Source organism: Aythya ferina (assembly GCF_964211825.1).
Source record: "Aythya ferina genome assembly, chromosome: 3".
NCBI classification, from domain to species: Eukaryota; Metazoa; Chordata; class Aves; order Anseriformes; family Anatidae; genus Aythya; species Aythya ferina.
This window is the reverse complement of record NC_140298.1, coordinates 28,968,832-28,992,661: the sequence shown is the minus strand read 5'-3', so window position 1 is coordinate 28,992,661 and position 23,830 is coordinate 28,968,832. Positions and strand designations below refer to the sequence as shown.

The following is a 23,830-nucleotide window of genomic DNA, read 5'->3' as shown; positions in this document are numbered from 1 at the left end:
TCTGCAGCTGCCGCAGCCGCACGCAGCAGCCCAGCCGCGCCACCCACCCACCGCTGCCGCCGCCCGCCGCCGGGGCCTCGGCTCCCAGCCGCCGCAGCCGCCGCCAGCCCCAGCCCGAGCCCGCCAGCCCGAGCCCAGAGCCGCCCGCGCGCCGCCCAGGGACCGAGCCGCCGCCGCCGCCATGAGCTGCTCGCCCGTGAACGTGAAGAAGCTGAAGGTGTCGGAGCTGAAGGAGGAGCTGAAAAAGCGGCGCCTCTCCGACAAGGGCCTCAAGGCCGACCTGATGGAGCGGCTCCAGGCCGCGCTGGACCAGGAGGAGGCCGGCGGGGGAGGCCCCGCCAGCAGCGCGGCCGAGCCTGGCAACGGCAGCATGGAGGGGGAGGCGGCCGAGAGCGGCGGCGGCGCCGCGCAGCTCCGCCAGGCGGGAGGCCCCGACCAGGCCGCGGCCTCCGCGGCGGAGGACGACGACGAGGAAGGGCTGGAGGCGGCCGATGGCGACGCCATGGAGCTGGGCGAGGAGAACGGCGAGCGGGCGGGGGCCGGGGGCGGCCCGATGGAGGAGGAGGCGGGCGGCGAGGAGGAGGAAGAGGAGGAGGAGGAGGACGAGAACGGCGACGACCAGGGCTTCCAGGAGGGCGAGGACGAGCTGGCCGACGAGGAGGAGGCCGCGGCCGGCGACGCCAACGGGCACGGCGAGCAGCAGCCGCCGCAGCAGCCCCAGCCGCAGCAGCAGCCCCAGCAGCAGCCCCCGCCGCTCCTCCCGCCGCGCGGCGCCGCCAAGGAGCCCGCGGCCAAGAGCGGCGCTGCCGGCGCCTCGGGCCCCCCAGCGGCGGGCGCGGCGGGCCCCGCCAAGCAGCAGCAGCAGCAGCAGAAGAAAGCGGAAGGCGGCGGCGGCGGCGGCCGCCCGGGGGCTCAGGGCGCCGGGGGTGAGTGCGTGGGGGGGGTGTGTGAGGGGGGCCGGGGGGGGGGCGGCCGTTATCCCCCCGCCTCACGGGATGGGGGGGAGGGGAGGGGGGGGCGGCTTCCGGGGCGCGCGAGGCGGGCGCGTGGTGCCCCCCCCCCCACAGCCCGCGGGGGGGTCCTGGAGGGGCCGTTGGGGAGGGGGCGGAGCCTGAGGGGTTGGGGGGGGGGGGGGAGGGGCGGCGGCGGGGCCGCTGGGGCGCGCTGTATTGTGCCGAGCGGCGCTCGGCGGCCTGACGTCACTTCCGGCCGGGGCGCCGCACGGGATGGCGGCGGGGAGGCCGGGTACAATGGGGGCGGGAGGAGGGGGGAAGGAGGGGGGGGAGGAATCCCGGCCCCGCGCGCGCGGGGCTCGCGCCCTGCCCCCGCCCGCCGGGAGGAGGCGCGCGCGGGCGCGATGGCGCCGCGGGGGGGGGGGGGGCGGAGGGGGGAGGGAGCGGCCTCCTGTGCGCGCGCCCGGCGCCGAGCACGGCCCGCGGGGGGGGGGGGCGAGGGAGGGGGGGGTGGGCACATTCCGCGGCTTTGTCCCCCTGAGAGGGGCCCTGTGCCTGCCTGACGGCCGCGTGTCCCCGCAGGAGACGGCAAGGCGGAGCAGAAGCCCGGGGAGAAGAAGAGGGGCGTGAAGAGGCCGCGGGAGGACCATGGGCGCGGGTACTTCGAGTACATCGAGGAGAACAAGTACAGCAGGTAACGGAAGGGGCTGGGGATCCGGGGGGAGCCACGCGCGCTCACCCTACAGAAATCCACCTCCTTTAACCTTCCTTCTCTTTGTTCAGGGCCAAGTCCCCTCAGCCACCTGTGGAAGAGGAAGATGAGCATTTCGACGACACAGTCGTTTGTCTCGATACTTGTGAGTAGCCGCACTTCCCTTCTGTCCGCAGAGATCAGGGTTAGGCTTTCAGTCTTAAAACTGCGCTTTATGAAATGCAGGGCAAATGTGTTCGACTCAGATTGCCGAGTAACATAGAAATGTGTTTTCACCACTTCTCAGCATCCAAAACAACAAAAGGACACATGGGTCTTCATAGTAACAGCAGTAAGTTGAGGTTTCTCCACAAAATCTGTGGCATCATACAATTTCCTGAAGAAATCTTGACTAGAACACCAAGCTAGCCTATAAACTAAGTTGGTTGAGTGAGCATAGATAACACTAAAAACAGTGTGAGAAGCATTGTTTGCCGCATGAAATATTCACTTCAGGAAGTCAAAGAACCAGTGATACATAGTTAGAGTAGTAAAATCTGTAGAGGAAGCTTCCTGCATAGTTTGCTGAGGCCCTGCTTATTTATCAGCAATAAATAAACACTTATTTTTATTCTTTCTGATAAATCTAATCAAATGACTTAGGCCTTCGGGAATAAAAAAGACCCATTTTTGCAATCCAAACGTTGAGACTGGTGTAGAGGTGACTTGTTTAAATGGGTGCCAGAGAGAATTGGTCCAGAGAACACAGATTGACAAAAAGATACCAATAAGAGGGTTTTAAGGCAGTATATCACAATAGTAGCAACATTAACAGTCTGTGACCAGGATAAACGTTTGTATTCTTGAGGGTAAGTATAAGGAACTATTACAGAATTAAACCCAGGTAATGTGCTAACTCATTGGCTTAAAATGCCATGAAAGAGAACCTCTAAGCTTTGGCTTTATTTGGCATGGCATGTTTCCTAGTAGTTTTTTTCCTCCTGAGAAATTCAAGGATGCGTGAGTTTACAGCCATGTATATGCCAGCCTTGACATTCTGTTAACTAAATTTCAACCTTCTAGCTGCAGACTTGGTGAGTAGCAATCTCTGGGAGTTCCTAATTCTCCCAATAATTGACTAGTAGCTACTTTTGATTATTATTCCTAGCAGAAAACTTCGTTACTGGATGAACTGTATTTTAAAAGTGTTGACAGGCTGTCTGGAGCGCAGAATCAACCACGTCTTCAAGACTGAATTGTGTAGCAGTTTGGCTCTCTTCTACTGGACTGTAACAAGCCAGATATAAGAGGTTTAGTGCTCTCAAGTGCTTTTTTTACCTGTCACATAAGAAGGCTATTAACTTGATTCTCATTTGTTACTCTAAAATTAACCTACAGAGAGAGGTTTCTGCTGTATATTCCTTTTGTTTGTTTTTCATGCAACAAATTAGTACTGCAAAATACAAAAATGTATTATTGAGAACACTTGAGTCACAAACACAGTAGCTGTAACCGGAGATGGCTTCATGCAAACAAAACAAGATCTTGTGCATGAGAATTACCAGTAATACCGGGAAGACTGCATTTTAGTGCATGTGCTCGGGCACCATGCAGATTTTGTACTAGGGCATAAGATAGTCTCTGCTTCCTGATTTTACACCTTTCTTATAAATATCAAATAGGTTTGGAGTTCATTCTGTGGTTTCCTTGCTGTGGGGAATTGTAGCCCATGTCCCACACGTCATGTGACTGTTCTGCACTGTCACTTTCTGAAAGCTACTAGGACATGAGAAACTTGATGGTGCTGCAGCCTTGAAGATACCCATACAACAAAGGTTCTGTGTAAGGTTCCTGGGGTTCTTTTAGAATGATGGGTGAATTCATATTGCAGATCACACTTGAGTGAAACGTTCTCTTACCACATTCTGCATGCTTAACCTATTGGCACTTGACTGAACTGACTTTATTTTAATTGACTTAATCTAATTGGACTTGCTAAAGGACTGTATTCACCAAAGATGGTACTGCTTTCAGTACTTCAAAGAAAAATACTTGGTTTTGTACTTACCTACGTAGCTGCCCTTAGGTTTGGGTATGAGGGATAAGACTTGACAAAACCGTGCCTAGCAAACCACTCAAGGAGCAAAGACAAAACAGTGGGAATTCGGTGACAGCGCATGGTAGTACCTTGAAAATCAAATCTGTTGTTAGTTAGGTTTCCCTGGGGTTTTGGCTGAACTTCAGGCTGCAGCTTTAGGCGTGTATTCATTTCCTTTCCTGAAAGATGGTGAACAGTTGCCAAATGCCAGTTATTTGTCTTAAAATAAGTGGAGGCTTATACTTGTGAAAGCTGAAATCCTCAATGCATAAAATTTGAGAGTTCTGCTTTATTTTTATTAATAAACAATGATTTTTGTTAACAGATAACTGTGACCTGCATTTTAAAATCTCAAGAGACCGGTTTAGTGCTTCCTCACTGACCATGGAAAGCTTTGCTTTCCTTTGGGCTGGTGGGAGAGCCTCCTATGGAGTTTCTAAAGGCAAAGTCTGCTTTGAGATGAAGGTGAGTTAGACTGATGTTTTGTGGGAAACTGTTCTTAGTTAAATATAATAACACTGTTTATACTTGCTATTCTTTCAGTCCTCTTTTTACTTAGTTGGAACTAATTCAGGTGAAGAGAGCTTAAGAGCTTTCTGAAATCGTTCTGTCATGAGTGTGTGAAATGGTTCTCAACAGAAGATGACTTAATTAGCGGAACTGCTTCCTCGTTCAAAGGACTTCCTTTAAAAAAAAAAAAAAAAAAAGCTGTGCTTGACCCAAATGTGTAACTTCTGGTTTTAGTTTCGAACCAAGAATTTCATTTTGCAGTTTATGCATTAGAACTTAAAGACTTAAGACACAAGTCAGAAGTTTACTTATGTTTTCTGAAGATTACAGAAAAATTGGATTTAACAACAACAAAAAAAAAACTACAAAGCACCACTTACACCAGGAAGTTGGTTAGCTGACCTCCAGAGGTTCCTTCCAACCCGAATGATTCTGGGTTGTGTACACAATGAATGTGAGTATTTAGCTGGGCATTTCAGTTTGGAGAGCAAGAGTTCCCTTCAAGGGTAAGAATGGAAAAGCTTCCAGCCTCACAATAAACAGATTTCTCCAACCTGGTAAGGGAAGAAAAGCAGGATGCACAAACCTTGATGTGGGGTTTTAGTGATGTTAAAGCCTTGCTTGTGTATGATGTGTGTACACACGCTTACTCTGTTCTCTTCCTCCAGTACTTGCAAACCCAACTGCTACCGTGAGGACGGGGTAGTGATCCCATTCTCTGCGCTATTGCATTGAGAGATTTCTGTGCCTGTTGGTGCTTGTAACTTTGGAAGGACAATGAAGTGTAACTGATGTCACTGTCTATTGCCCTGTTCACTTCTAAATAAGCTTGGTTAAGGTTTCACCTTGGTTACCTGACTCAAATACTCATGGAAACTGGTGGGATAGTGGTCAGTTTTTCCACTCTATTTGGTGAAATCTATTTAAAAAAAAAAACTTGATTCCAGTTACGTCGTTTGGAAGCTGGCAACTTGCCCAGCAGCTCTGTTTGCTGTAGAAAGGGATGAGTGTAATATTTTTCCATATCTATCTAGAAAACTGTTTTCATCTAATACCACACTGTATTGGCAAAGTAATTTACCGTTAATCCCAAAGTTCTGGCCTTTTTTTTCTTCTAAATTACATAAAGAATTTTTTGTAGACTGCAGTTTTAATAGTGTCAAGGATTGAGGTTTTTGGCCGCTAAGAGGGACTGCTATGAGTAAGGTCTCCGAAGGTATACATGTTACCTTGCATCTCCATCAGGCGAGAGATGGGAGTGTTGAGCAATTGGTTTGTGTTCTCACAGACTTGGCATATCTTACATTTTTGTAGATGTTTATTCAGACTAGGCCAAGATTTAACCAAAGTATAAAGCTTTTGGATGTTTGCATTGTTTCCATTTTGTTGGCGTTTTTAAGAAGTACAGTGCATTAACTTTTTTAATGAATAATTTAAAAATAGGTTACAGAAAAGATCCCTGTTAAACACCTGTATACAAAAGACATTGACATACACGAAGTGCGAGTTGGCTGGTCACTGAACACAAGTGGAATGTTGCTGGGTAAGACTTAAACGTTTGGTTACTTCTCTGTATTGTGTATGTGGTTGAAATCTGTAATCTTTTTTTTTACCCTTAACTGGATAGGAAAAGCTTAGTGATCTTAATCCATGTATTCTGGAAAGTGGTCTCAGTTTGAATCATTCTGAGTGTTGTGGGAGAAAGTTTATTACCAGGACCAAACAAGGTTAAGTATTCAGGCTTATACAGGAGGGTATGATTTGAGTTAATTCTTTCAGTGGTCAAGTGTGGGTTGTGGAGAACCTTCCTGGAGACCTGGCAAGGTTAAGCATCTCCTTTTCATGTAATGTCATAAATAGGAAGATTATTTTCTGCTTTTTTTTAAAAAAAAAAAAAAAAAAAAAGTATAAGGCTACATGATAACATTATCATTCTTTCAAAGCAAGGGAAGAATTCTCGTTTCTAAAAGTAGCTAGAACAATGAACAACTTAATTAGATAAATGGGAACAGATAATTATGGTATTTTAACTAATACCTGCTGCTGAGATATGTCTGTGGGAAGTACATATGAGTAGGGATATTCTCGTAGCAGCAGCTTTCTAGTTACTGAAATACTTAAGTTCCACTTGAGTTCTTGTGTTTGACATTTGCTGTTAGCTTGTTCCTTGCAGCTTCATTCATCCTCAGCTGTCCCATAGGCTGAATGTCTGCTAAACTCCCTTTAAAATGGGGAGGGGTAAGTGCTACTGGAGACTTAATTCAGAAAGCCTTTGTGACCAGCTGCATTACAGGTATACTGGTGCATAAACAGGTCTTCAGAGTTTAAAAATATTTACTTGTGTCTTTAGTGTTTCAACTTCATGTCAACATGAATGTGGAACCAGTAGCATAAGGCTCTTAAGACAAGGGTGGGGGAAATGCTGCTGTTCAATCTCAAATTGAGTGTGTTGAGTACTTAAATGCAAGAATAAGCTGTAGCTCTTTTGGGGAGTCTTAGCTTGTTTTAGCATCAATTAAAACATCCTGAAAAACAGCTCATTTAAGTAGCTGTAAAGTGACTGCATTTCTAAACAGCTAGGTAAAAATGCATGTTAATAAGTTTAAATTTCTCCTTCAGGTGAAGAAGAGTTTTCTTACGGATATTCTCTAAAAGGAATAAAGACATGCAATTGTGAGACTGAAGACTTTGGTGAGAAGTTTGATGAAAATGATGTGATTGGATGTTTTGCTGTAAGTTTTCTCTTAAATTTTCTCTTGAGGAAAAACATCCTTGCATTTTCAGGCTGCTTTGTGGGAAGCAGTAAAAGAAATCCCCAAAAACATGGAGCAAGACAAGTTGCTTAACATAGGGAGGAGGTAGAAATAGCATGTATTGTCAGCAGTCACTGCTCTCAGTTGTTTTCACACTCACAGGCCATGTCTTCTAAGGCTTTAAATACTCAGATACTAAGATCAACTTAAGAGGAAATGATCAATGTAAGAGATCATGATCGATTTGACCAGTTTGAGAGAAAGCCTTTAAGGATTTACTTCATGATATAAGTGGTTATGCAAGTTAAATTAATGCAACTAGTATAGTGAAATGACTAATGTGGCTTGTACAGCACAAGGTTGGTGTCTTTGTGCAAACTAATGCTTTGTCTGCAAAACAGAACTTTGATGGTGATGAAGTGGAACTCTCATATTCCAAGAACGGACAAGAGCTCGGAGTTGCATTCAAAATCAGTAAGGAAGCTCTTGATGGGCGCCCACTCTTCCCACATGTTCTCTGCCATAACTGTGCAGTTGAGTTCAACTTTGGTCAGAAGGAGGAACCTTACTTTCCTGTACCTGAAGAGTACACCTTCATCCAGAAGGTCCCCCTGGAGGACAGGGTCCGAGGACCAAAGGGGCCTGAGCAAAAGAAAGATTGTGAGGTAAGTTTCTTGTTTTATCTCCAAGTTGTTGAGGCAGAGATGAACAGAAGTGGTGGAGTTTAAATGTACTATAATAGAAATTTTCCCTTTTTGCTTGGATACTTCAATACTTGGTGTATCCTATGACTATCTCTTCCCCATACTCAATTTCCATTACACTTCTAGTCTTAGTTGCATATTAAAGATCTGTGAACTAGTATCTCAAATATAGAACCTGTCGTAATAGGTGGTGATGATGATTGGCTTGCCTGGAGCTGGCAAGACTACATGGGTTACTAAACATGCAGCAGCAAATCCTGGGAAATACAACATTCTTGGGACAAATACTATTATGGACAAAATGATGGTAAGTGATAGTACAACCTTCTGTACGTTGGTATGTTAAAGGCTGGCAGTCAATCCTAGGTCTTTGGCTGCCAGGGGATTCTCTTGGATATAAGAAATAAAAGAAACAGATGCTTGTGACTGCTAGTGACCACTAAGTCTTCTGTCTTGCTGAGCTACTTCTTAGCAGGATTCTGAAGCTTTTCTATTGTTGTACTGTATAAAAAGTTGAAGTATTTCCATTTATTTGTTATTGTCCTCAGAACATGCAGCTTTTTGAATGTAATGAGTATACGTTAGATTCGGCTGCACTGATTCACCTAGATTCTTTATAAAGCTGTACAGCTTATGAAGGCTTTGGGAATTTCAGTTACGAGTTCGTGGCTGTGGCCTTAATAACCTTTGAGGCCAAATGAGAAGAGCAGTGAGTAAAACCATGTGAAACATGCATATAAGGACTAATCTAACTCTGGGAAATCTCTGTAGGTTGCAGGTTTTAAGCGTCAGATGGCAGACACCGGGAAACTTAACACACTGCTGCAGAGAGCTCCGCAGTGTCTTGGAAAGTTCATTGAGATTGCAGCTCGTAAGAAGCGGAATTTCATTTTGGATCAGGTAGAAGCTTCACTAAAAAATTGTTCTGGAATTCTGTTATAGGCTCTAGTGTAGTAATTAAATGGGATTAAAGTTATGTTGTAATGGCAGTTGTTGCACTTAATTGACGTAATACCGGTTCTGGGGGCACAGTTGTGATACTGCTACAAATGCTTGTCTGAACTTCTCTGGATTTATGGGATGTGGGAGGCATAGTGTTGTAACACTTGGATATGAACTCGTAACTTTGCATTATGCAGCATCTTTATGTCCAGTTATATGTAAACTTCATTGCAAGCTCTTGTAGAGGTGAAGTCTATACACCATAAGTTGACTTCCTTAACTCTTACAATGACAGCTACGTGTAGTAAGTTACTGCATTTTTTTCAGACAAATGTGTCTGCAGCTGCGCAGAGGAGAAAAATGTGCCTGTTTGCAGGCTTCCAGCGCAAAGCAGTTGTTGTTTGCCCAAAAGATGAAGACTACAAGCAAAGAACACAAAAGAAGGCAGAGGTGGAGGGAAAAGATCTTCCAGAGCATGCAGTTCTCAAAATGAAAGGCATGGAACATAATCCTATACTGTGTTTTAGGATGCTGAGTATCTGCTTAAAGGATTAAGTAAACCTGAAATCTAAAAATTCACGTTATCTTAAACAGTTGTACTTTAAACAAAACTGGAAGACTACTGTAACTTGTAGGACAACACTATATTGTGTTCCCTCTGCTGCAGTCCTTAACACTACTCATTTATGCTGATATGCTTCATGCAGATGCACAAAGCTGTCTTGGCATAAAGTGCCCTATTTAAGTGACATATTTGGCAGAAACTGGTGTTCTGAGTGGAGGCTTATAAAAGAAAAAAAAAAAAAGATATAGGCAGAATGCTTTCAAGGTTTGGAACAGTACTGGCAACTCCATGGAGACCCGTTTATTTCTTTTGTCACTCTTACATACCTAAAATGCTCAAATTACTTAATCTTGTCCCTATGCTGAGGGAATGCAGGGGGTGGGAGGCAGGATGGGAGAAAGGTGGTTAAATACGGCTTGAATTGTAGCTGAATGGAGATGCTGAATACTCAGTGTTTTTGCAATTATAGGGAACTTCACACTGCCAGAGGTAGCAGAATGTTTTGATGAAATAATCTATGTAGAGTTGCAAAAAGAAGAAGCTCAGAAGCTCTTGGAACAATATAAAGAAGAAAGTAAGAAATCTCTTCCACCAGAAAAGAAACAGAACACTGGCTCAAAGAAAAACAAGAAGAGCAATAAAAATCAGTTTAATAGAGGTCAGAGGGGACGTGGAGGATTCAACATGCGTGGCAACTTCAGAGGAGGAGGTGAGCCTAGAAATAAGCCTGGAAATTCTGGAGATGGTACCTGCTGTGCAAAAAGCCTGTTGTGCAGTACTTCATTTGCAGTTACTGTGTGGTGGTAAGCTTGATCTCAACTCCAGGAAGTTTTTAATACCCTGACATGTAGTGCAAAGTTAGTTTTACGACTTCATCCAGGATTTTGATGATGGTCCTCACTTCTAATGCTATTCATGTGGTACGAGACAAAATGTCCAAGTCCCTGTTGTAGGTTTGGTGTTTGCTCATGCATGAGACCCTATTAGAGGGGTTTTACATGCTCATATATCTTTAGTATGACCAAGCTTGACTTGAAATCTTCGCATTGAAGTCTTTGTTCTGAACTTGGCTACATATTTCTATAACGTGGTTGTGTTCTTGCTTTGAACAATGATCTTCCCATAAGAAACACTGAAGACCTAACGGTGACTTGATGTGAGTGCCTTTCTCCCTGCAGTCCCTGGCAATCGTGGTGGATACAACCGGAGGGGAGGCAACATGCCTCAGCGAGGTGGTGGAGGTGGTGGCGGCGGCGGTGGCAGCAGCGGTGCAATCGGCTACCCGTATCCTCGTGGCCCTGTCTTTCCAAGCAGAGGTGGCTACTCAAACAGAGGGAACTATAACAGAGGAGGAATGCCCAACAGGGGAAACTACAACCAGGTAATGCTTTGGGGTGGGCTTAACAGTCACTGGGCAGTGTTGTGGACAGCGCTGTGTGAAAGGCTTGGTAGCTGTGAATTGTGGCAGACCTGGTTGTTGTGGTACGCTAATTCCACAGTAAAAGGTCTGGCTTCTAGTTTTGTGCACATGCCTAGAGCTCTAAACATTGTCTAAGAAACTCTAACATGGATCCAGTGGTTTCCTGGTAAGACTGTACCTCAGTTCTGTTAAGCTGAACATTTTTAGGGCTGAGGTTCCATTGAGCAGTCCCTGGATCTGCGTGCTCTGACAGGTGAGAGTTGCCTCTTGCAGTTGATGTAGGATGCAAACACTCAGGTCTGGTTTAGTTCCACACCTTCAGTTGAGCTGGAGCTAGGCACGGCTTGTTCCGCTACACAAGGTGCGCAAATACCTATGTAAGAACGAGTAGGTAAAAAAAAAAAAAAGGTATTTCTGTAACTTCACATTGTGCATAAAACTTGGTATGTTTTATTACTGCCTATTCCCTCCCCTACAAGTCCCCACCTGACCCCCAATAGCAACAACCCTTGTTTGGCCCTAGGGTCAAGGTGTATCTTCAAGTAGAAAGTAAAGCAAGGAGCATTTAGAGCTTTCTGGAAATAGCCCTGGAGAGAGTCTGTTTTGCTGTCTGATGTCAAACACCGATTAAAGACATGCCAGCCTCGGTCTTAACTGATGGAATATCAGTGAAAGTATTTGAAAACATAATTTTGATTACTGAAGAGCCAGCAGATGGAGCCCAAGCTAGTAAACATGGATTAGGTTTGTCTAATGCTGACAAACAGGGGAAATGCTGTGTTTTATGTAAAGTTTTGTGGACTAACTATTTTCAGTTGCATGAGCCGTATCCTTTTGTCTGATCAGATAACATCCTTGTAACTGCGACAGCCTTTCCTAACTAAAAATAGGCAAGCTCTAGTATTTTTAGTTGTCCTGGTGCAGTTTAGCAGCTGGAAATAGGGTGAGTCAAAACTGGATTAGCCAGCTTTCCAGACCTCTGGGAACAATAGTTTGAGCTAGCTTATTAGTTTTAGTGGTTTTGACCCATGTTTTAAAAATCAGTTGCTTGGAGGGGGCTTTTGGCATTGTTTTTATTTTAATTCTTTAACCTAAACCTGATCCCTTGTGTTTGGAAGATGCTGTGTGATATGTGATCTTCTGGTAGCAATAGAAAGACATAGAAAGACTCGGTAGCAGTGTATTTCTAAAAAAAAAAAAAAAAAAAAAAAGTCTCTACAGATGTAGTAGTTCAAAACTGTTGTTCTCTTTCAGAACTTCAGAGGAAGGGGAAATAATCGTGGCTACAAAAACCAATCTCAGGGCTACAACCAGTGGCAGCAGGGTGTAAGTAATAACAACTAAACTTGTTCCTTTTCGCTGATTGTTAATTGAGTGTTTGAAAATGCTGTCTGAAATAATTAGGAGAATCAGAAGTAGATGTGTAATCAGAACTGGATAGCATAATCTTCTACTGCCAGGTAATATTGCTATAAATAGTTTTCTCTGCAAAGCTTAATCTGTCTTGATGTATCAAATATCAGCCGTGGCTTATTGGTCTTAATGGTATGAAGTATTTGGCTTCATGTTGCTACTGTGAAGTGAACTTAACTGTCTTCAGTTCTTTAGGAATTTGCTGTTGTTTGGGAGGACTTGAATCAGGAGGACTGCATGTTTGTTAAAGATGTTCCTTCTGTAAGGAGCTAAGTTAATTTTAACCATTTATCCATTTATTGCAGCAATTCTGGGGTCAGAAGCCATGGAGTCAGCATTATCACCAAGGATACTATTGAATACCCAAATAAATGAACTGATACATATTTCTCCAAAACCTTCACAAGAAGTCGACTGTTTTCTTTAGTAGGCTAACTTTTTAAACATTCCACAAGAGGAAGTGCCTGCGGGTTCCTTTTTTAGAAGCTTTGTGGGTTGATTTTTTTCTTTTCTTTTTTTGTACATTTTTAATTGCAGTTTTAAAGTGATTCGTAAGAGAACCTCAGCATTGTGCACGATAAGAGAATGTGTCAGTATTTCAGGGTTCTACATTTTATCTGTAAAATGTGACTTTTTTTTTACCACAACAAAAGTAAAACGTTGCTTTGTACCTGGTGTCTTTTTATTAAAGAATTTTCTCCTTTTTCCCCATTCCCCAATTTCTAAGAAACAGTCGTGAGTCATGTCACAATACGATCGAAATGTTAGCAACCAGATTCGTGTGGAGGCTCCTGAGCAGCCCTCGCGAATGCCATGAGATACTGTAAAGCTCCGTATTACACTCCATCCTCTCTATACAGCTTTGGGGTGGGGAGGGGAGGAGGGGGAGGTAAAAGTTTCTGGCAATAACTAGGACTTCTTTTGTAACACTTGGAGCTCAATAAGATGTTGGGGGCAAAGAGGAAACCTGGAGCTAAATAGGGAAGGTGGAGTGTATGTAGAAGCTCTTAAAGTTGTAAAACTTTGGTTGCATTACTTGTGGAGGCTCAAACTTGTGAAGGTACACCACCATAATTTCTTTTCCATTTGTTCTGCATTTTGATTCTGAAAAGAAGCTGGCTTTGCCCATTTCTTATTAAACAAAACTTGTTGTAAATCCAGTTGTCTAATGGGATCTATATGAAGTTAGCTGTGTGTCTGTATAACTTTCCCCACAAAATACTGTATACCTAGTGTGCTTGTAGTAGTTACTCCACCATTTTGTAAGCTAATGAAACTGTGAGTCACCCATTTTATATCTAATTTTTAATCATGTCAATTCTCAAATGGGTGTATCTCCGTAGCCTGCTGATTCCTTTTTCTCTTTAAAGAAAGTGGGTGGAGAAATTTAACTCTAGACGTTTGTTTGCAATAAAATAAATTCATTTTACTCTTGTTTTGGGATTGTCGCCATCAAGGTCTAAAATCCCTTTAAGGCTATAAAGAGGAAGAGAATGTATGGAAGTGCTGATGTTGGACAGTTCTAAACTCATTACTGTGTACATGCTGAAATAACTTGTGTTTCTTTACAAATCTAAACCGGTGGTTGCTCTGTTAGAGATGTATCACATGTATAATCTCACAATTTAACATGGTTATGTGTGTAGGGCAAAAGTCTTTTGAGTTGCACTTGCATCATGTAAATCCACTTAAATCTATTTATTGTAAAATAGAAGCCAGGGGAGGAGTGGGGGAAGAAACCGCCCCGGGAATAGGACAGAAGGAGGGTTGTCGCAGAACGAAACCCGGAGCTGGAACAGAGCGCTTCAATTTGTTTTAACTGCTACTTTGCTCAGACTTGCGCTTTTGTAATGCTGTAGTGGCAATGTTAGCTAATGATTTACTTGCATCCTAGCACCAGGGAAGGGACGTAACAGTTGTGAATTGGGCTGACAGTATACGTGTGAAGGCATTACTGCCAGCAGCGGGGAGGTGGGAGTGCTGTGCCGAGTTGTACTGGCAGTGTACAGACTAGCAGAGGCTTACCAGCAGCAGCGTAGACCTAGAGGCAGTGTAGTGTGCTTGAAACTTTCCTCCAATGTTAGTCGATTTCTTATAGTCTTTGGAAGTACAGATAAAGTTGTGTTGCTCTTCTAGCCTTTATAGCAGATGACATTGCATATTGACATTAAACATTAACAGCACCACCTCCTTGTTAATACTGCTTTAAATCATCCCTTTACTTTGAACAAGAAAAATGTAAGTTGTCTTTAAAGAAGCATTATTTAATGAACTAGAAGTATGGGAAATATAAACCCAACTCTGTTTTTGCTGAAATGGAATTTTCTTTAGACTAAAACAACATTAGTGTAATTAAATTCCATGTCCCCTCTGCCTTCCTCCTAAGAACCTAACACTTTGTATGGAGTGCTGATCCTTTGCTTATTTTGGTACTCTATAGAATGATATAGTCTTAAATATAAGAGCCTACGCTTACTATGTGCTTGTAAAGTTTGTATTTTAATTCAAAAGTCTGGGATGTTTTGTTTTCTATTCAACATACGGTGTTAATGCCACAACTGAGAGGAAGGGCTTTAAGCGTTATACAAAGGCCATAGGAGTATGTAGTAATACTCCTGCGTGAGGAAAAGATGCCTCAAGTTGTTCAGCAATATGTGCTGTCTGGGCTCTGAGTTGCAGAAACCAAGCCATTCCAACATTAAGCATCATGGAGGTACATTTAATTCAGAAAGTCTAAATACTTTATCACTATAGATCAGACCCTCACGTGGTATGGCTTTGGGTTCATCCCTGAAGGAAAAAGCCTTCAAGTTACCTTAGCTCCACTTAAATGAAAGGGATTTAATTTAGTGTGAAAAGGGCTTCTTACCAAGGCAGTAGTCACTAATATTAAAGTAATTGTGGGTTAAAAAAGGGAAAGCTAGTGGCTACACAACTGCAAGGAAAGCCCAGCTGTATGTTGTCAAATGGGAGGCTGGGACCATCTGTCACATTGAGCAACTTCTCGCAGCTTATAAGGACTTGTTTACGTGAGGCAGAGCGCCCAGATCGTGGCAGCTGTGCTGCTGGCAGGGGCGCCGCACATGCTAGCGGCATGTAGTGTAGGGTGGGGGCATAGGGGGGCTCTGAAAGCTGTTCAAATCCGGAGGGCTTCAGCCCTGGGGTGGTGGCAGCAACGCTGGGAGGTGCTGCCCATGCTCGTGTCAGCAGCTGTAGCGGCCTGGTGAAGCTGCCTGCACCTTGCGCTGCTGCCCTGTGTTGGGAACTCCCCAGCCCTGACATCCCATTTCCAAAGCAACACAAAGCGCTTGTGATCTTTCAGCCCTAGCTGGTAACAGTCCCTGGAGTACATGTACACATGGGGTAAGGGTGGGCCTTTCCCTGATGGGCTGGTGTTGGCAAGGGGCTGTGTCCCTGGGGCTCTGTGCATATTGGGCCCACCCCAAAGCGCTCAGGTGCCTGCAAACACTTCCCTGGGGGACGTTGGGGTTTGGCTTTTGCTGTGGGGTGCCTTATGAGACCCCCTGTGCTCAGAGGCAGGCTCTGCTGTAAGGAGCTGCCTTTTCTTGGTGTCACACTGCTGGGCTGTGTGGGATGTCCTCAGCAGTGCTGTGGGTGTGAGCACGTGTGTGTGACATCATCCGTGCACGTGGCACCGCTATCGGACAAGTTCCTTTGGGTGCCCATTGTAGAATAATTCCTGGTCAGCTAAAACTGTCAGAAATTGCTCTTCTCCCTCAATATTGCCCAATCTTTCTGACAGTGGGAGTGATGAAACCAGCGTTCTGGCAATGCCAAGTGCAGCCCATGCCACTTGGATTAAAAGAAAAAACAAACTGTGGTGTAAGCCACTAGCTTGTCCAAACCTCCTACTACAGCACTATCTGTTTTTAATGTAAACAGCCTGTGAAGTCATTTTCTAAGATGTGGTTTCCCTATCCATGACCTTTAGGAAAACTAGACCAATGCTTTCTAGAAGTGCCGCTTCAGACTATGCCCCAAGATACAGAGCTCAGTTACAGATGTGAGGTGCTTTAATACCTCTGCAGATGTTCAGCAGCCAAATTTGAGACTCACAAGTGAAGAAGTGTGCATACGCCTTGGTCCTGTACTACAGCCTGTAGAGCTTTAGCCTGAAACACTGCAGAGGATGGGGACAGCTGTAGGTCATCACAAAAAGCCGCTGCAAGGGAAGCAGAAATTTAGAAGGGCAGCTTTATAACTCAAGGGTTAACAGACCCGTTGTGAAGTCAGAGCAGCGCCCTGGTCATGCAGAGCTCACCTACTCCTAGACAGAGTGGCTGCGTTTAGGTGGAGGGGGAAGGAGGCCTCTGCATCTTGCTAGCAGGAGTGCGTGCACACTGAGGCGGCGCCTCCCGTTTTTGGAGCTGGCAGTTGCAGGGAATCAGTCAGACGAAGTCAGGACTTGGCCAGCAGTTCGTCTGGACGGGACTCGCCTCAGTTCGTCTCTCTGCCAGTGCTGGGAGGGGCAGGAAAATTCAGCAAGGAGTAAATAGCTACATAAACTCAGCGGTAGCTTAGAAAAAAAAAGATGCTAAGCACTTAACATATTGTCAACTTCAAAGGAGAAAGAGCAAAGGCAAACGTAGAAAACTTGTAGTACAATTTCTAATGCTCGGCTCATTGCCACTGGCCCTTCTGCACCAGCATTACCTTAGAGCAAGCTTTTGTTTTTGTTCCGTTTCATGTTTTAGTAAACAACCTCTGCAGAATCATTTTGGTCCTGAAAGTTACTGAAACTGAAACCAGGGGTAAGAGAGCTCGGCCGAACTTTTTCACACTTAGAGAAGTTTCATGACGTGATGTCAAGGGAGGATGCAATTTACACAAAATAATGAAGCTGGATCTGCTGCATAATCAGCAGCAGATTATTGCTGCTGCTTACTGGGACACCAGTGATACCTGACATGGCAGAAAAACACCTGTATGCATTTTCTGGCCTGAATGAAACCTTAGCTTCTGCCGCATTCGCCTACAGTAACTCTTCTAGCACTCTGCTCAGGTTTTCTCCCAACAAACTGACTTCCATTAGAGGGGGGAGATGGGTGCTGAGGGAGAGCACTGGCTCTGCAATGGTGCAGGTGCCTGAAGCAGTTTTAAAATAAAAAGGTTCAGCATTACTGAGAACTCCCTGAAAGAATTCCCCAGTTGTACCTGGATGCTTCAAGTACCAGTAACTGTTTACAAGGTGAGAGACACACAAAGGACTTGATTCTTTTTTTCTTTTTTTTTGTGACACAGGCTGGAGCTATGTTTGGGCCCTGCTGAACTTTCAGCTCTGTGGGGCTGTTGAGCAAGCTGATAAGATAAGCCCTTGTGTTATAAAAGGACTTTTGCCTTTATGGTAAGAAGGTGGTAGAGGAGGGGGGAGAGGAAACGAGTAAGTCTTCTTGGAGGGATGTTTGATGGCTTTGTCCAGCCGCCTGCTCCAAAGCTCCCAAGTCTGTGGTCATTGCCCCCTCTACGTCATCTGCCACTACCAAGAGGGGTTGGATCCATCCTTGCAATTGCCTCGCAGATCATTTTAGGCAGTTATTTCTTATATTGCACCCCGTAGGCTGCTCCTCCTCAGACCTAGTCCAACTCCTCCCACCTTTTTCCCAGCGGACATGCACTCTGGCTCTACCACCACCTCACAGCACCTTCCGCAGCTTTTCAGCATCCCCGTTGGCCAAGAGGCCAAAGCTGGACAGCAACATTGCACGCAGCGTGGCGTACTGGGGGCGAGTGCTCCCGCGGATTTTCTGGCCGCGTGCCCCCCGATGCAGCCCAGCCTGGGGCATGCCGTGTTCGCAGCGAGAACTCTGCTGGCCCACGTTAACTTGGCAGCCACTGTAAGCACTGCTCCTGCAGGGCGCCTGGTTCCCAGCCTCTACTGTGCACTGCTGTACAAGCAGCCACATCATCATCATCACCACGGGTGGTACGGAGCTGTTAAACAGGAAGTCAAGCACCTCAAAAATAAATATTAGCCATAAACGACTTGTGCAAGTGAAATGTCTTGTGTGTTTTCCCTCTGGCTCAGGGAGACCTCAGAGGAGGAGACCGCGCTAGAGTAACAAAAACTACTGTAGTACTTACACACCGGAGAACGCAATAGCTAAGTGTTACAAAAAGCATTTGGGTTCCAGACCTAAGACAATCTTTCAGCCATAATCTTCGTAGGAATGTGCCTGCTCCTTTCCACAGAGAGGAGGGAGGATTTCCGAGGAGCGGGGCCACTGAGCACTACGCAGGCTTCCGGTGCTTGAGCCGGCGTGGCAGTGGCAGAATCCCTTCTCCCTGAAGGAACGAGGCCAAGAGGAGCAGCGAAATCCAGCGCTCGAGCCCCCAGGGCAGGGGCAGCCCTGCTTTTTGTTGAGGAAAACCTGCGATCTCCTGCGCGGCGAGAGGAACGCGGAGGCCATAGGCTGGGTTCGGGGGGTGCAGGCAGAGGAGAGGCTCCCTGGCAGCTCCTGGACATTCTTCAGCCAGGGGCTGCTGCTGTTACTGAGCGGCGGCGCTGGCTCAGCCCCGGGATATCGCTGTGCCTCCATGGCTTGGCAGTTTGCCAGCACTTTGCTTTGCTTTGCTTTTTTTTTTCAAGAAATGGCCATGAAAGGGAAATGATGGATTCCAACGGCTCCTCTCGGCAGACTCTGTTACAGGAACTGAAGGCGCTGGGTGTTTTCAGGAGTGAACTTGCTTTTATACATGCTTACTGCCTTGGAAAGGAGGCTACCCAGCAAGCACTAAGTACAAGCATCCCCCTCTGGTTCCAAAACCGAACAGTGAGAACTACACCACTGAAAGCAACCGGAGCGTTGGTGGGGGAAGGGAGCGAATGGTTTCCTCCTTGAACGGTGGCTGTATCTGAGGAGCTCCAGCTAACAGGGATCCTCCTGGAGACACCTGGCAGATGGGAAGTGTTTCTGATGCATCAGTAACAGGACTCTTCCAGTTTTGTCTGCTTTGCAATTGCAGGAGTATGCAATTTAATAAAAAGCTGTGGTTTGCAGCACATCTGTCACAGCCTTGCAGTTCCCAGGGACTGAGAGCTCCCAAACCGGAGTGGGGATGCATCCTCTGAGTGCATCCTTTGTGCAGCTTGAGCCACACTTGTCACCGTGCGGGAGAGGCCTTCTGGCTGTGTGGTAGGAGAGAAAGCACTGTGTGACCTGCTCAGAGGCTCCGTGACAAGATCAAGATGTTGCGGTCTTCCCCACGGCCAGACACAGCCACGGGGGAACAGACAGACTGAAATGCCCAGTCTTGATCGGGGTATTAAGAGCCTTGTGTCTGCCACATCCTGAACATGTGGACGCCTTTTTCCTCGTACCAGGGGGAGCATGGAGAAAAAGAGCATCTGGGTCACCCACTGCTTTAGGTGGAGGTCTCAAGAACACACGTGTGGGTGATAGAGGCATACAAGCCAAAGCACGGTGCTCCCAGAACGAACAGTGATGTAAAAAGTGATGACTAGAAACAGTGAATGGGTTTCTGGGTTGAAAAGCCCATCTTGCTTTTCTACTCTACTTTTTTTTTGTTTTTTTTCTACTCTACTCTTCTACTCTAGCAGGAGTATGAAGCCCTCCGTGGTAGTGGTTTGAAGGGACATTCTGATGCTTAGGAAGAAAGAGCTGAGCTCTTTTTATCCGGAGTTTGAGTAGAGGGCTACAAAAGAACATTGCGTTTAGATAATATCAGATCTAAAAACCAAGTAAAACAAGTTCTGTCAGGGTCTCCCAGCACTGCCTCAGGATGACCCTCCAGGGCTTCAGCTGCTGGATGAATATGCTGTAAGCAAAGCATGTAACAGGCACTGGTAGTTCCAGATTTCCTTGGGGTACCTGAACAGAGAATCTCTTTATCGAGGAACTGGCTGTTAGAAAATTTTGCTGTATGTTGGGTCTGAAGAACTGCAACAGCTGTTGGTGACATTGTATCCGCCCAATAATAAATCAGTTATCAACTTTACACCTTCACTGGTATTACTGATATTTCACCCAGAGCCTGAATGTTTATTGACAGTAGGGGAATGTTACTTTTTTTTTTTTTTTTAATTTCTTAAGTAACATTTCATTGGAACAGGCTGCCCAGGGAAGTGGTGGAGTCACCATCCCTGGAAGTCTTCAAAAGACGCTTAGATGTAGAGCTTAGGGATATGGTTTAGTGGAGGGCTGTTAGCGTTAGGTTGGAGGTTGGACTCGATGACCTTGAGGTCTCTTCCAACCTAGAAAATTCTGTGATTCTGTGATATCCAAAATAGGCTGGTGGCTGGGGCTATGGGCTCCTGACTGAATTTGCTTAGAAGCAGCAGCCATAGGCGAAGAGGCCTCACCCCATTTCCACGGCATCTGTGCAAAGCATGAGTGATGAGGTGGTAGAGAAAGATCTCTCTCACTGGATTTGACTGCCTGCCAAAGGTAAAGACAGTAAGAACTCTGTCTTTAAAACATGACTATTAGCTAGAGTTGTAAAGCTTGTAGGTGAACCCCAAAACCTGTCATGCGTGTCTACATGGCCCCGAAGGCCAGGACTTCTTGTAGATAAATACACACCACGATCACTGGAGTTGATCACAAGCTGACTGCCATCAATGGAGAGATCAGGGAAGAGAATCTATGTAGGCTGAGGGCACATGGCTGCTCCTTGAAACAGCATTTGATATGCTTGAAAAATAATCAAAGAAGGCATTTCATTCTATTCAGAGTGTGAAGACAGAAGGGGATTCTTTGGTTCTGTTACATACATCACCACAATATACAGTCTGTGTATTATTAAGCTTGGCCAGTCTGAAGAAAAAGAGCCCCATAATGGGAACTGTCTGCTCCCAGGGTAAGTTTGATGTACTCCCAGCAGGCTCCTGGCACGTCCAGAACAGTTGAGGGCTGTGCCCCTCTCTTGCTGATGACAGAAGCTGGAAGGGTTAAACTACCCTCCTCAGCACCCAGAACAGGAGTGCCCTCAGTCTTTACACAAGACACAGGGATACTGTGACCTGCTCGCATGGCAGCAGGCAGCCCCTCTGCTGGACTGTTCCTGAGCAAACCACGAACCACATACAGAAGAAATACAGAAAGTGCAGGAAATGGATAGGGCCTTGAGAACAGCTTTAGCCAGGGTTTTGCTAGCCGTGAGTCTGCATTTTACTCACATCACCAAGGCTCTACCTTCTCTTCATCCAGCTGTTCCCCTGCCTCCTTTGAAGGTTCACCAGCTGTACTTGCTGAGTGCAATGTTCTCAGTTTAAGAATGATGTACGTTCCAAGGCCTCGAGTCACATTAACCAGAACTCAGCTCTACGTCTGACATATTAATTCTTGGTTCTTCAAATTCAAAGGAATTGATCAAAAGCTTGTCATCTTCATCTTCTGAACGTGCTCTAAGAACCTTGTTCTGACCATTTTTTCATGGTAATTTTACTTCGTATTTGCTTCAAAATTTCACTAGTAATCACCAAGCTCTTGACCTAAGATCCTGAATACAGGAATGAGGGAAGCATGGAAATTAATGTACTAAGCTGAGGTAATTCTTTCACTTGGGAACTCACTACAACCAAGTTCACACAGTGCTCCATTGTTAGCTGTGTTGCTTACATCAGAAATAACCAGTGTACTCCCCCCCCCCCCCCCCCCCGTAAAATAAAATCACCCCACCAAAAGCCAGACTCATTTATGAATGACAGGTGAACTTCCCTTTCCAGCACTCTAGGACTTGGGTTGGGTGGCAGTACACAAAATACCTTGGAAGGCTAAGAAATGAAGCAAGAAAGCAAAGCCATCTCCTAAAAACCTCTGCTTGGGTTAAGATGCAACCAACAAGTTTGGGGTAACAGCTGTAAGTGCCTCTCTTGTCAACTTAAAAATTTAGGTTCTGAGCCTGTCACAGTTGTTGATGGCTGAAACATTACATTTGCTATAGCAGAAGGTTCTGGAGAGCAGAGGCAATCTGATCACATACGTCCAATAACAGAGTTGGCAATTAACCTTAGACAGAGACTTTGTGCCTGAAAGGTTTGGAGGATGTCCCTCCCTTGTGCCGTGTGCTCCAGTCACTGTGAGAGCAAGGTGCCACAAACCCATTTGTTTACCTTGGTGGAATTTTACATTGCTTTAAAAGTAGAGAGGATTTTATTAACTTCAGGGAGCAAAAAATGTGTTCTGGTCAGTCACAGTTTGGTGACCAAATAAGGCAACTGTCAGTGCAATAAAGAGGATTTTTTTCCAGTGGTCTCTAAGTTTAAAGGTGTTACACTTCATTCTCTCCTTCTGCAGGCTCATTCAGAGTGCAGAAAAACATATTCAGTCCTATTATTTCTCTTCTGTGTTAGCTATCTATTAATCTGAGGGGTATTTTGAACCTTGATAAAGCAAGAGCTATCACACCTGTCACTAGCAGCAACAGGGATATAAAGTGCAATAATAAAACAGAGGTGCATGCTACATATTTCTATGAATGACTTAGCTAGAAGAAAAAAAAGCAAACAGTATCAGTAAGAATACAACTCACCAATTTAAGGAATAGTTAGGACTTTGGTTTTGAATATTAAAATTACTTCTGCTAAGTTATTACACTCTTTATTCTCTTATGTATTTACCTCAATTTACCACAGCTAATAGAGATTTTGGGGTTTTGTCCTGTCCCCCACAAAGTTGCTCATCCTTTCAACAGGGGTTTGTCACCCATCAGTCACTTTCAATCCACTTTCCATAGCCGATGCAGAAGCAGCTGTAGCTGGCACTCTGAAGAGCTGTCAGCCTTTTTTTGAGCCATGTTTAACTATCTGCATTCTTTCCTCTGCTCTTGCCGACCCTCCCCTTTCCTGCCAGCTGAGTCCTGCTCATCGATTCCTCCTCCCCACACTTCCCATTCTGCAGAGGCTGACTTTTGGTTGGCTCAATTTTACCTCTGTTTTTCAATAATGAAACTCAAACGTTGGCCAGACTGCCTGCATATTACCTCTTTCCCCATTTTTCTGTTACCATTTGGCACACTCATTTTATGTTTTGTATGGGGAGGCAGCGTTAGACTGGTGATTTAAGCCATCGGATACACCTGGAATTTGGTTGTTATTGGCCAGAATCACTAATACTGCCGTTAAGCTGCTACTGGGCTAATGTCCTTACATACAGCAGCCTAAAACAACAGCCAATTAACACTGTAGAGAAATTAATCCTGCTGTTTTCCCCTCGTCATGGTCACTGTACTTACGCATTTTAAAGGATGCCCTTCCGTGCATGTTGCCTCCTTTCCTGTCAGCACAGAGCCACGTTCTTTTCTCAACATCTTACCTGATTTTCACCCGGATGCTTTTGTTTTCTAAACTCCCCAACCGAACTATGGCCTCACAGCCAAAAGACCCCCTGCTTAGGTTGCAGCTCCTTTTCTTATGTCAGATAGGAAAGAACTCAACCATGTGTTAAAATAAGAGGTTGCTAAGTACTTGCTCATGGCTCAGTTTCCCACTGCCACTCAAAGGGCTTCGAGAGGCAACGCCTCCTACACGATCCAAAGAGAAGGAGCTTCTCTCTCCTCTTCACCTCCCAGCATAAAACTACAGAAAACATTTTATCTTGTGAATTAGAGCTAGCTATGAGTTAAATTCTGAGCTTGAACTTTCCAGTGAGGACAGAGAGTGTTTCATTGCATTAACTCAAGCCCTCTGGAGACTTTTTAATATAAATTACCGAACTAAAAGTTCTCCATAAAACTTATCTTCATTCTTTTATTTCCTCCAGAAGAAACAGGAGGAATACGGAACAAAAATAAATGGTACAG

At 45.3% G+C, this 23,830-nt stretch overlaps 1 protein-coding gene and 1 long non-coding RNA gene across 5 annotated transcripts; one reads left to right on the top strand and one right to left on the bottom strand.

Annotated features, from left to right (window-relative positions):
• The first annotated feature begins 2 nt into the window (after nucleotides 1-2).
• On the top strand, nucleotides 3-13,492 carry HNRNPU (heterogeneous nuclear ribonucleoprotein U). Its single transcript, XM_084512190.1, has 14 exons — nucleotides 3-926; nucleotides 1,536-1,647; nucleotides 1,737-1,810; nucleotides 4,068-4,207; nucleotides 5,696-5,795; nucleotides 6,872-6,984; nucleotides 7,407-7,670; nucleotides 7,897-8,016; nucleotides 8,481-8,609; nucleotides 8,979-9,147; nucleotides 9,686-9,925; nucleotides 10,395-10,597; nucleotides 11,891-11,962; nucleotides 12,355-13,492. The coding sequence occupies exons 1-14, from the start codon at nucleotides 182-184 to the stop codon at nucleotides 12,406-12,408; spliced, it is 2,535 nt and encodes an 844-aa protein (XP_084368316.1). The 5' UTR covers nucleotides 3-181; the 3' UTR covers nucleotides 12,409-13,492.
• LOC311433272 lies at nucleotides 9,851-20,125 on the bottom strand. 4 transcript variants are annotated; one of them, XR_014690633.1, is made up of 4 exons: nucleotides 18,152-20,125; nucleotides 16,332-16,586; nucleotides 16,091-16,232; nucleotides 9,851-11,009 (listed from the first exon to the last, which is right to left on the bottom strand). It is a non-coding gene; the product is annotated as an uncharacterized lncRNA (long non-coding RNA). The 4 variants fall into 4 exon arrangements; XR_014690634.1 differs by having other exon boundaries at nucleotides 16,332-16,529; XR_014690635.1 differs by having other exon boundaries at nucleotides 18,204-20,125.
• Between the last annotated feature and the right edge of the window lie 3,705 nt (nucleotides 20,126-23,830).

Excerpts from the sequence above, each read along its gene's own strand:
- HNRNPU (XM_084512190.1), top strand. The coding sequence starts at position 182 with ATGAGCTGCTCGCCCGTGAACGTGAAGAAGCTGAAGGTGTCGGAGCTG. Across the intron at positions 10,598-11,890 it reads ACAGGGGAAACTACAACCAG|AACTTCAGAGGAAGGGGAAA; the intron begins GTAATGCTTTGG and ends GTTCTCTTTCAG. Across the intron at positions 11,963-12,354 it reads ACAACCAGTGGCAGCAGGGT|CAATTCTGGGGTCAGAAGCC; the intron begins GTAAGTAATAAC and ends CATTTATTGCAG.